At 31.4% G+C, this 13242-nt stretch overlaps 1 protein-coding gene across 1 annotated transcript; it reads right to left on the reverse strand.

Annotated features, from left to right (window-relative positions):
* Positions 1 to 1104: 1104 nt before the first annotated feature.
* Positions 1105 to 4329, reverse strand: LOC132748474 (neuronal acetylcholine receptor subunit eat-2-like; the record flags this gene model as incomplete). The annotated part of the gene is made up of 3 exons (XM_060738098.1): positions 4071 to 4329; positions 2891 to 3151; positions 1105 to 1251 (listed from the first exon to the last, which is right to left on the reverse strand). Coding segments are annotated over exons 2-3 (387 nt in total), but the record flags the coding sequence as incomplete, so codon positions are not given.
* Between the last annotated feature and the right edge of the window lie 8913 nt (positions 4330 to 13242).

Here is a 13242-nt window from a genome sequence, read left to right on the forward strand (position 1 = left end):
AAAAAACACACGTTACGCTATACATTGTACGTACCTGTAAATTTATTGAAACCAAGGAAGGAATTTTATTATAAACTTACATCGTCATTAATATAGCCGTATAGTTTTTTTTATATAAAATTAATGTTTTCCATAACCTCATATACTCGAATGTTTAAAAAATTTTCTTTTAAAGGCACATTATGCCTCAGAAATCCCTATTTTTTAATCCTTAGAAATGTCAAACTTGTGTTTTTTTAATGATTAAGTAATGGATTTAGAGCATAGTAGATGTTTAACAAATGAAGAAAGTTGTGATGTAATTTATCATAAAGATAGCAAAATGTAAACAAACTAGTATTTTGACTTCCATACAAAATACTCAATTACTGTGATAAAACATGATTATATACTCGTACATTACAAACAGGGCAATGTGTTAAAGAGACTTCATCTATGTCGCAAATGAGTGGATTTTAAAAGAATAAAATATGTTGTTGTTTTTTTCGCGAAAAAAAAATTAAGGGTTTTTAAAAGAATAAAATATGTTTTTTTAACTGAAACAAAAATTTTAATTGAAAGAAAGCATTTCTGTGGCATAATGGGCCTTTAATGAACATGCTTGTTACATGTATATTATTATAACACTTCTGTCTTTTTTCTGCTTTGAAATACATTATCAGAGAATCTTGATGATACAATAGATAATGCATTATTTTTCATTTATTAAAGCAAGCTTGAATAGACTGGGTGTATGTTTTTTGTGTTTTTTTTTATACTGGTACAGTCATAAAATCAAAAATAAAATAAGTCATAAATATTCAAGCTTTATCTATAAATACGGGATTAATTTTCATCGAATGGTATGAAATCAAATATCACAAGATGAAAATAAATCCTGTTTTTATAGAGAAATCTTGAATTTTCTATTCGTTATATGAACTGTTCTTTTTCTTGTTTGACATTTCAAATTCAAAATTTTGTGTATTGGCTGAATGTAGGCAAGACACTAGTGAAAATACCGAAAATATGTTTGACTGTAGTGCAAAATGAAAATACGCATTTTATTTCATCAATATATTTCACTTGTTAGTATAAAATATTATAATAAATATATTGTTTTACCGAGGCTCTTTCGGAATGACTCTGGGTAGCTTCCTGGTGCGGATTAATCACGAGTAAGATAGGTTTCCAGACTTGAGACCAGGTCATTGTTAAATTCTGTATGTCACTGTGATCACTGGAGTTCCACCTCATACTTACGTCATTCCACTGTAAATATAATAATGTTTATACTTTAAAAAATGTTTTTCATAGTCAACGTTTTTACCAACTATAACAGTGTTTATCACGAGATATGAGACTAAAGATAAACAACGGAACGCCAGTCCAACAATATTGTGCAGCAATTTCACACAAAGAGGCATCGTACGGTAATACACATATCAACGACAGCGGGTAATATTTCGCTTTACTTTATTAACAGTTACTGTAGATCAATAGTAATATCTAAAATTGCCGCTTGTTACTAATAAGATAGACATTTCTCTTTGTGTTTATTGTTGTTGTTGTTTTTGAAAACAAAATATAAGATTGTACATGAATACTCTTGTAATGTAACCAATATTGCTTAATTATGAGTCAAATAATGCGAAAACAGCATTGATTTACTTCACATTTATTCATTGATATTTCTTAAAAAACACAGTTTACTTTATTCACCTTGCTGCCTCTTTGTTCTCTCTTCTTTACTCAAAATAATGTGTTTTCATAATTTACCACTTTATTCACATGTACGTACTTCCTTTTTATAGGTTATATTGCAACTTGCAAGTTTTACTGTTAGAGAGAAACCTCAGGTGCCTTTTCCGTGCATTATTTTAGGCACAAACGGGAACCTCAGTAGAACCACCAACATTCCGTAAGGTAGCTGGATGACTTCCTCACATGAAAGAATCCAAAGTCCCTGTTGGACTTCGAACCAACAGCAGTGAGGGTCAAATGGTTTGAAGTCAACGACCCTAACCACACGGTCACGGACGCCCCACGTACTTCGTTTAGTCTTTATTCAATTTACAAAGATACATTACACTTTAAACGTTTTATTTTTAATTCTAACACGACACGCATTTTTCCCTATTGAATATAGAAGAACCGAAAGTGTGTACAGTCACTGTTTGACGTTCTATATTTAGACATGTGACGTAATCATTATACACCTGACGTTACCACTAAAAATCTGACGCGCTGACAATAAGTACGGAAACAAATCAGGCACAATTTAGTTTAATATCAGATACGGCTGCATTTATTTGTTGATGTCGTGTTAGAATCGAAATAATATATCCAAATCGGTGATTTTAGTGCTTGATAAAATCACTGTTTGTCGTTCGGATGCGCATCATTATATCATATATATTTCTTAAATAACCCATTTTATTGCACTTTCAACCTTTAACTACAAACCTAGATTTTGACAAAAATACGCTTTATTTACAGGTTGCAATGAAATTGTATATAGCTTCTTTAAAGTTATGTACATCTTTGGGTTGAAATCTAGGAAACTCTTACTGGATATGTCTTATTTGAATAATAATAATAATAAAAAAAAACAAAAACAAAAAACGTATGCAATAAAAAAAATTAATTACTGAATGTTCGTGTTTGTGTGGATTGCCTGTTTATTTTATTTGAATAATAGAATATACGGGTCAGGTCAATTTGTCTTTTAATTTGGTCGTAAAAAAACTCTTATGTGTAGAACTTAATACGTAACTTTTCTTCTCTGTGGGTACACAAAAAATGATGATTATACATTCCATAAGAAACTGTATAGCAATTATCAGTATTATCAAATTTTAACATAATATATCTTAATTGGTAGGCATAAGACGGTACTAAAATTACGTACGGTATAGATAAACATCAGTACAGTAGATAGTCTCTCCTCGATTTCGTCAATGTCACCTAGAGCGACTAGAAATACTTCAACATTTAGCTCAAATTTCCCGTCAAAATCTGCGATTGGTAGAGTATTCTTATTGTAGCCTTTCATAAGCATTGATGACAGATTGTTGATTGCGCTGATTGTAGGTACGCTCTCTACTCCAGCTATAAGTGCAGCAACAAGTAGAAATATTCCAAACGTCATACTGGCCTAGATCATTAACCCCTAAAATACTAGGAAAAAAAAAATAAAGAACGAAAACATATCCCACTTTCTTTCATCTTTACGCTTCGTGGTTCTATCTTGATGTACTTTATAAAGTAATAAATTAGAAATTTATAGCATAATAAAATGTATATTTTTCAGTTTTGATAGAGCTGTTTAACAATCTGTAAAAAAAAAAAAAAGATTAAGAATTTTAATTTTGTGATATATGTATATCTAAAAAAGCGCATTTTTTTCAAATAAATGTTAATATTTTTTAAATAAAATATTATATGGTTTCAAAGTTTACAATTCATAATGAATGATGCGATCGAAATTGTAATGAAATATCACAAAAAGATTGATTTAAAATATTTAAATTGTTAAGTTAAAAAAAAATGAAATATTCTTCCCTGCAATACGTAAAAAACATTAATTCTGAAGATGAAACAATGCATAAGGTATAAACTGGATATTCAAAAAGACAACGAAAAACATTGTAAGTTTAAAAACAACTGAAATATACATAAAATGTAAAATACATTCCTTCGCAATTTTAAGATGAAGCAACACAAAAAAGTAATAACTGTTCAAAAAGACAACGGAGAAAAAAAGAATCAAAATAAAGTACTTTATATTATGTGGTTACTTCAACATAAAAAAACCTAAATGAGAACGGGTGTACTAGTGGGTCGCGAGTACAAATTGTAACTCAATCTGTTTGGATGAACCTGTAAAAATTAAGGTCCCGTGTAATTGTGCTGGCACCTTGCACGAAAAACAAATACTTGTTCCTCCTAGGTTTGATTTTTTATATTTGTTACACTATGCATTTATAAACATTTATTTGGAGTTCGTTCATATGCGTTTCCGTAAAAGACTATATAATTATAAATAAAGTTTAAGATAACATTTAAAAAAGATCCTGAAAAAATATTACCTGATATTTGGCCCGTATTTAATCCAATGTGTTTTAAATTTATACACTGTTATTAAATGCTTTATTCCGCCTGCAGAATTGTAAAATAATGACAGAGCTGTCTTCATTTAATTTGCTCGTTGAAGTGCGCCATCTGTTTATCTACGTTACATAACTGAAGTTATAGAAATCCTTTGCAAAACTGTTATTTGATAAACGTGTAGAGAAATAGAAAAAAATAAAGCAGCAAAGTTGTCTCCTCACATAGTCATTTAAGCAAGTTAAAAGATCCGACCCTGTTGCTATTATCACATGACTTTAATAAATTATGAATATTAAAATAGAATATACGAACAAAAAAAGCTAGCCTATTATAGCATTCGGCACGATATGGCCAGTTATGTGTTGACGTTCCGTAAAAATCCAAACAAACAAACAAACGAATGAACAAAATATTAATTTATACATTTTTTTTTAATTACTAGTATGGTTTGTAAACATAACGTTATCTAAAGATATACTAATTTAAAGATATGCTGTCCTGTTATCCTAAAAAAGTTTGGTAAAATATATTAATCAAAGAAATTTATTAAAATCTATAACACTGTTATGTCTAATTCGTATAAAAGAATGAATATATATGGGAAGCTGCGTTCTCTATTACGGGACAAATAAGGTAGTCCTTTCTTTAAAAAAAAACAAAAGAAAACAAAAACAGCAAAACAAAAACAAACAAACATGCCAGTTTTTAATGACACTTTATATTCATATTGTAACCACATATAGTTTGTAGAATTTTATTCATAACATATCTACTTTGTTTGAAGTCAAACATGTTTATTTTCTATTGCCAAAAAGGCTGTGTAGCAATTATCACTATTTTTCTAATGTCAAATTTGAGCTTAGTATATTTTAGAATGGCATTGTCTCAATAAACGTCTAGTTTCATTAATTATTTGTCTAAACTAAAGACATAACCAGTCTTTTAACAGTCTTTCGAGATGTTTCTAATTTTATCTACCTTGTAACCTGTCTTTGTTCACACTGTACTTTGGATTTGTATAGGCTATAAACATTGTTTTAACGTGTTCACTGCTAAATAAAATATTCGTATATTCGTATATATATATATATTCGTAAGCAATAATCAGCGAACAAAGCTCTCAAATTAAATAACAAGCTGTACTCTGGATAATTTGTTTTACTTGTACATCTTTCAAGGTATTAGAAACAATACTTTTACTTTGAAATAATGATAACAGTTTACGTACAAATACACAACCAGTCAGCTACCAGATTGGTCGACTGATTCAATTTGCTGTGTAAGTAAATAAAACAAAGTCGACTAAACTTGCTGTGTAAGTAAATAAAACAAAGTCGACTAAACTTGCTATGTAAGTAAATAAAACGAAGTCGTCTAAACTTGCTGTGTAAGTAAGTAAATAAAACAAAGTCGACTTAACTTGCTGTGTAAGTAAATAAAACAAAGTCGACTAAACTTGCTGTGTAAGTAAATAAAACAGTGTCGACTAAACTTGCTGTGTAAGTAAATAAAACAAAGTCGTCTAAACTTGCTGTGTAAGTAAGTAAATAAATCAAAACACTACCTTGATTCCATGCTTATTTCTTCAACATTTTCATTAGCAAAACATACCAAGAAAAATCTAGGTCTTTTGACATGAACAAAATTTTACTGTCAGATATATAATTATGTTCTTATTATGTACATGATGTAGGCGCAGAGAATCGCATGATAGATGCTCTAGTATAAATGTACCTTTGCATTACGCATTTTTATATCTGTATACAGGTTTATAGTTAGCGTGAATTTTTGAAGCTAATTGCAAACTTATCTAGACGGGATATGTTATTAAATCAACATTATGATGATGCTAAAGATAAAAGCATCGCTTGCTAATAGAACCAGTTAATAATTCGCTTGCCGTGAAGTAGATGATAAAGCAATATAAACTGATAAATGATAATATTTTTAGTTTATTTACACCGGGAATTTTTTGACAAACTTGATTCCGACCTTTTTATTAAAGGCCCGTTATGCCTCAGAAATTCTATCATTTTGTTTTTCTCAACTTATGTTTATTTGTTTGTATATTGTTACATATTCCAAAAAAGATACTTGTCACAGGGTGAGAAAAATGTGCAGCCTGACCAGGACTCGAACCCGGGGCCCTCGGAATACCGTTCCGCGGCTATGCCGACTGAACTATCCGGCCGCTTACACATTTTCTCCCCTAAAGAGTGAACAGGTCTGAACAGTGACATACTCCCCTGCTATATTGAAATTCGTCCTCGAATGTCACAGAATTACAGAGCAATGTGAATTAAACTCTGAACTTTATTCAGTCACGATCCCCCGTTGGGCGCCAAATGTCACAGGGTGAGAAAAATATGCAGCCATCATTTAATTGTATTTGACATGCTAAAAATATACAGTGATATCTTTATCAATTTCTATTTTTCTATCCATAAAGACAGAATTTGCATGTACGTGCTCACCTGAGAACAAAGTGCTCAGAGGTGAACAGGTGAATCAGCATGGTGTCATCGGCCATGTGTCATTATAATTTCTTGTCTGCAACCACATGGAAGACTTTTGATCAAACTTCACAGAAATTATTCTGGAGTAGTTCTGTACAAACTAACTTTAATATAAATTGTTCCAGTCTGCTTAATAGTTTATATGAGCTATAAAAGGACTTTATAAACAGATTATTTAGCAATTCTGTTCTCAGTAACAAAAATATACAGAGCTTAGTTATTTGGAATGTAGAGTCAAATTATAGTTTGCTACAGTTATTTGACTTCATCTAGGATTAAAATTGGCCCCGTTACAGAGATTATTTGCTTATATAAACTTTAAAGGAAAACATAGTTAAGTATTCCTGTATGAAACGGAAATGCCTAATACATACATTAGATATTTGGCATGTACCATCTATTTGTGGTCCACAATAAAAGTTTTGTAAATCATGACATTAACTGTCACTTAGTTATATAAAAGCGTATAGTGGCACACATTTAAGCTTTCGTGAGTGAAACTACACCTACCGTATATAGATTAAAAGCTTTATAAAAAATAGCTTAAAACCTTTATAAAAAATATTTATAAAAAAGTAACACATTCAAATTGGGTAGAATAGCCTGCCCCTGGGTCAATTTTATGTTGGCAGGCCCAAATGTTACCAAGTTATCTTATTTGACATTTAGATTGTATTACCATTTCTAGCAAATAATCTCAGGTTAGCGTCTTCTGGACTATCATGACGCTCTTGTTTAATATAATACATTTACTGTAGTTATAAATTTCAAATTTAAGTTTAGCACATATAAATTAATCAAATTTGCAAACAAGACGAAAGCGGAACTTTACTTTTGTATCTGTATTTTAAGAAGATAAACTGCGCAGGTAAATTTAATCTGTGTTAGACGGTTATTCATAACGCATTAATTATTTGTTATCTGTAAGAATCAGTCAACGATGTGATATAACTAGCACGAACTTACATCCTTAACATCCTCAAATGAATTCGTGTTTAACTGAACATATCTTAAGAATTACGGACTCTGATGACTTTGGTAAATGTCGAATAATGTCGTATGTCGCATTATATTGTATGGACCTGAAAGCTGTCTTGCATTCTTTAGATAGTTTTTGTGATATTATTTATTAGCACTTTGTCGTTATAATTTGAGAAAATAGCGAGTACACTATCAGACGCGCATGAACTATGGGTACTGTATGTAGTCCTAAAAGTTGTTTTCATGATTTGGGTGTTCAAAAAGTATCATGGAAAAGAAAGAATGCAATAATTGATATTCAAATATACAATAACGACAATAGAAAATTCTGAGATAATCTTCTTTATTATTAGAAGTTTCGTCCAATATCTGTAGCATTTAATTAAGCAGAATTACTCGAGTCATATAAAACTTGAATAAGCAGATAAAATGTTATTGCATCCCGCAGTCGAAACTTTAGATGTAAACAGAAAACAGAGAGTGACATTTTTGTATAATAACGATTCGTAATATATTTTAACACCAAATGAAAATAATGTATATTTCGGTAATATTATGATTGGAAGATATGGTCTATGGTCAGAATCAATTAATTAAACAATTGACTACACTTACAACTAAATCCTAAATTTAATTAACATGTACACATTAGTACTGTCGATTTCTTTAAACATGGTTATAAGTAAATTATGTACTATTCACTTTTATGTCATAAACTGAAAATTGAAACTTTCATTCACGACATAATGCAATAAAGCTTGCTTTACTCCAAATATAATTACTCACCATTTTTTTATAACGTGTAAGGTTTGATGCGTAGAGATGACCTCAATACCGTACTTTTGTGTTCTAAGTTCTTGTCAGAGGTTTGACTAAAATAGCCCAAAATTGGCCCTAAATCAAATTTTACCTGCTTCCCTTTAGTATATAATGATACTAGAGAAGGAAGTTTTTAAGGCTTCCTGGTAAGCAACCGCGTCACAATCAAAACATCACATACAAGTCTGTAATCACACACCTGGAATAAATGCATTTCATTTGAGCATAAACATGTTTCTCACAGCAAACAATAAATAATTCACGTCCAACATCTAGTTTTTTTATTTGATAGCCCTTGTATTTTGTTTGTTTCCATCGCAAAAAAAAACATATCACAAAGTCAAAACTTCCTATCATTGAAATCCTGCAGAAATATTAGGACCAATGAATGTAATATACATGTCGAACATTTTATTTTCAAACACTATACAGACTGAAAATAACACGACAACAAGATGTACTGGAGCTACACTATTTCACTATTTTAAGTCTTCTGCATGCCCTTTAAAAGAATATTCAGACAAAACAATGACAAAAATATTAAATATCGAAGAGTTAGTTTTCGACCTAGCTTCATTAATCATATATTTAAATCCAACAAGTGTTTTGTTCTCTCTCTAAAAATGCATAGCTGAACACCACTGGCGTCAGTTTTGCTAAATAACTGAAGTACAATGCTAGCCACTGACAGTTGAAATATAGCAACTATACATATTTTTCACTGAAGTGACTATTTGTGAATGTTAACTCTTTTCACTAGAAATCACTTTACACAGAATACTCAGCAATTCCATATGAATTTGAAATAGCACGCAATAGTTTAGGTACTTTGATCTGACAAATCAATTAAATTTTCACAAATTTGTTACAGTTACACACTTCTAAATGTGCTAATTTAGTAATTAATTAACCAGTGTTTATAACGCTTTATTCAAAATTCTTTCACACTTCAAACTGTTCTTATGATTATCTGTATATAAAAACATATTTTAATTAATAAATATCTCTTTATCATATGGTATTTAATTTTTGGGTAATAAAAAAATGAATAAATATATACATGTAGACTTTTAGCTGATAATTCTTTCAGAACTCATATAATATATCGAGGGTTCAAAAGTAAAAGGTGCCAACTTCAATTTTTGTCAAAAATGACATTTTGGTTTTATTTACAAGTATTTGATGCAGTCTTTCATTTGGAAAAAAAACTACTACTAGTTATGTCCATATAAGGGCAAAAATGACAGAAGTATTTGGTGCCATCTAGTTTCAGATCTAATTTGTACAGGTAAAAGGTGCCAAGTTCAGTTGGTGTCATCAAAATAACAATTCTTTGCGGTAAAAAGTGCCATCTTTACTAGGACCCTTTTACAAGAATACTTTTGTGCCAAAATTTAATAGTTTATAACAGGAAAAGGTGCCAACTTTCCTTGGAACATTTTACCGCTAATGTTTACAACTAAACCAGCAATACATACTTATTAAATCATTGTGGAAATCTAATGTCAGAAAGACTGCTAGATCAAAAGGACTTGAATACATTAACAAACATGGAAAAGCGGTCAAAGAGAGATCAGTCAAAAAAGTAGATTGTTCAAAATGTAGGTTCAAATGTACAGAGAACATTTCTGAAGAAGAAAGAAAGGATATCTTTCAAACATACTGGGCAGTTGGCGATTATAACAAACAGAGACAGTTCATTTGCAGCAATGTTGAAAACAAAGCTCCTGAAAAAGTTTCTACAAGTAGAAGAATAAAGAAAACTGTCTCCAATTCTTACTTCCTCTCCTCCACTGAAAAGAAAGTGCGGGTGTGCAGAAATTTCTTTCTGAAAACGCTTGATATAGGGAAAAAGACAGTCGAATGCGCAATTAAACAAAAGAATGTTGGAGTGTTTGTTGGGACTGACAAAAGAGGAAAAGGATCACCTGCTAATAAGACATCAGACTGTGCATTTGAGAAAGAGCACATCGAAAGTTTTCCAACGGTAGATTCTCACTATACCAGAAAAGACACAACCAGAAAGTATTTGCCACCTGATCTAAGCATACGAAGAATGTATTCATTAAATGCTGACAAATGCAAAGAAATGGTCAAAACTTGTGTTACAGAAGCAGTTTACAGAAGTATATTCTGTAGGGAGTACAACTTGTCATTCGTCCATCCCAAAAAAGATCAGTGTCAGGTGTGTAACAATTATGACAATTTGAAAAGTGAGGGAACTTTGAACATGGAAACTGAAAACAATTATCAAGAACACCAAAACAGAAAGCAATTATCAAGGGTCGAAAAGGAAAATGACAAAAAGAAAGCCAAAACTGACCCTTGTTATAATGTAACTGCATTCGATCTACAAGCTGTGTTAACAACACCATGCAGTCTAATTGGGGAGCTCTATTACGAACGCAAACTTTGTTGCTACAATCTTTCCTTTTATGATCTTGGGAATAAGAACGGTACATGCTACATATGGGATGAAATGCAGGGCAAACGAGGCTCTAGTGAAGTCAGCACATGTCTTTTTCTACATTTGAATTCCATCGTTAGTAAGTTATCTGGTGTTGAAGAGGTTACACTGTACAGTGACACTTGTGGAGGACAAAACCGAAACCAGTATGTTGCTAGCTGTTTGGTCCACTGCATCAAACATCTCAGTGATACTAATCTTAACATCATAAACCAAAAATTTTTAAAGAGTGGCCATTCTGAAATGGAATGTGATTCAATACATGCATCAATTGAACATGCAAAGAAGTTAACGAAAGTCTATGTTCCTTTCCAATGGGAAACAGTAGTCAGATTAGCTAGACATAGGCAGCCATATGTAGACGTTCCATTGAAGTATTTTGATTTCATGGACTTCAAACAATTCAAAGAGAAAAACTTTGGGCCAATGACGACTGATGTAAGTGGAGAAAAGGTGAACTGGTTAAAGATAAAGTGGATTCAAATTCGTAAAAACAAAAAGTACCATTGAGGCAACCTCCACAAGCATATAAAGAGAAAACTACCAATATCTGCAGCGAAAAAGACAGATTTGCTTTCGCTAGTAGCTTCAGGGACAATTCCAAAGGAATATGAGGAGTATTATAAAGCATTGCCTTGTAGCAAAACTGTTAAAGATACGCTTCCCGTTCCATCGGTTAGTGAAAGTGATGACAGTGATAACTGATGAATTCTGACTGTTGACATTGTTTTGAGTTTAAACAAAAGGAAGCGAATTTGAAAATTTCCAGAAAAGAAACAGCAGTAACATTATGATTTGGTGTAACAGAAGAGTGTATGTGTTATTCAAAGTAACTGTTCATCAGGAGAATAACATATATTTAAAGTGTTGCAATATGCTGTTTTCATAATGTAAGCTAGAAATTACATGTACGTGTTATACTAAGAAACCGTTAAGGAAATGGATTTCAGGCTTACACCTTAACATTTTTAAGCATTAGTACTTTAAACAAAATGGTAATGCATTGGTTTTGAATTCCTTCATTATTAATGTTAGAATATGACATCACAAGCAAAAACTTTAACTGCCTGCACCTTTTCAGTACTTCTAAGTTCTTAAATCATTGATGTGAATGGTTATTGCCATTATAGTTTTGTTGTTACATAAATTTCATTGAAGATGGCTTCTTATTTTGTACATAAAATTTTGTTGTACTAGTTACCCATGTTAGTATTTTCAAGTGGGAAAAGGAGCTAACTTCCTTTGACACCTTTTACCCCAGGAGATAGATCACGTTAGTGCACAAGAAATATGGGTAAAAGGTGTCATCTGCAGTTGGCACCTTTTCCTTCTTCTGACAAGTACATTTTAAGTTACTAAGTGTACTTGGCACCTTTTACCACTAGAGATTCCTTCATGTTAATCTTTTCGCATTTTTTATTTAAAAAAATAAAATGTTTCTCCGACTTCTATTGTGTTAAAACACTTGTTCCACATAAATGAGTGATATTTCTAGCAACAGAAAACAAAATCTGTTACAATTTATTTCAGAATAAAAAAATAATTTGAAAATTCACTTTTTTGTGATTTTCTCGAAATAAGAAAAATGGCAGTTGGCACCTTTTACTTTTGAACCCTCGATATCATATTTATTATTTTTTTCTCATGGAAATTTCACTTTATTTATGACAAAAACATCTTCTGTATATCATGAATGTTATTGTTTGCAAGTATGTGTAAAATTATATATAATATTATTACCCATAATGGTATTTATTTAATATATTTATCAAATTTAAAAAAGGAGCCGAAAAGACCAGGGTTTTGAGGGTGAAACGTCCAGGGCCGAAACATCCAGGAGGTGTAAAGTCCAAACACCAGCGTCACTGTTCAGAAGTGTTAACTTATTAGGGGAGAAGGTTTGAGAGCGGCCGATGGCTGTCGGTCGAGCCGCAATACAGTATTTCTATTCCGAATGTTCGAGTCCCGTCAGGCTGCACATGTTTCTCGCCCTGTGACACACAACCAAACAAAATAACGAGATAGCAATAACCAGACACCATTGTTTTGTGATCTTCAATTGGCAAAATGGCAGCACTTAAATGCAAAAGTGGAGTTCTATTGTTAATTTGAATTGTCATTTTTGACGAAATGATTTCTTGAGTTGAGAAAACGTTTTGTAACATTTTGATATCACAGTAAATGTAATCTAATGACGCATATGTACATAATTAGTAAAAAGAAATAACATAGATCACATTTCAACAGGATTTGTCCGCCATTTTGAAAGAAAAACGGCCGAAGGATACATGCCGCTTTAAATCTGTTATTTATATTTATGGCACATGTTGATTTCAACCAATCATTGAATTGTGAATATTAGAATAT

Source organism: Ruditapes philippinarum, unplaced genomic scaffold (genome assembly GCF_026571515.1).
Source record: "Ruditapes philippinarum isolate M1 unplaced genomic scaffold, ASM2657151v2 ctg9874_1_1_1_1, whole genome shotgun sequence".
Classification (NCBI taxonomy): domain Eukaryota; kingdom Metazoa; phylum Mollusca; class Bivalvia; order Venerida; family Veneridae; genus Ruditapes; species Ruditapes philippinarum.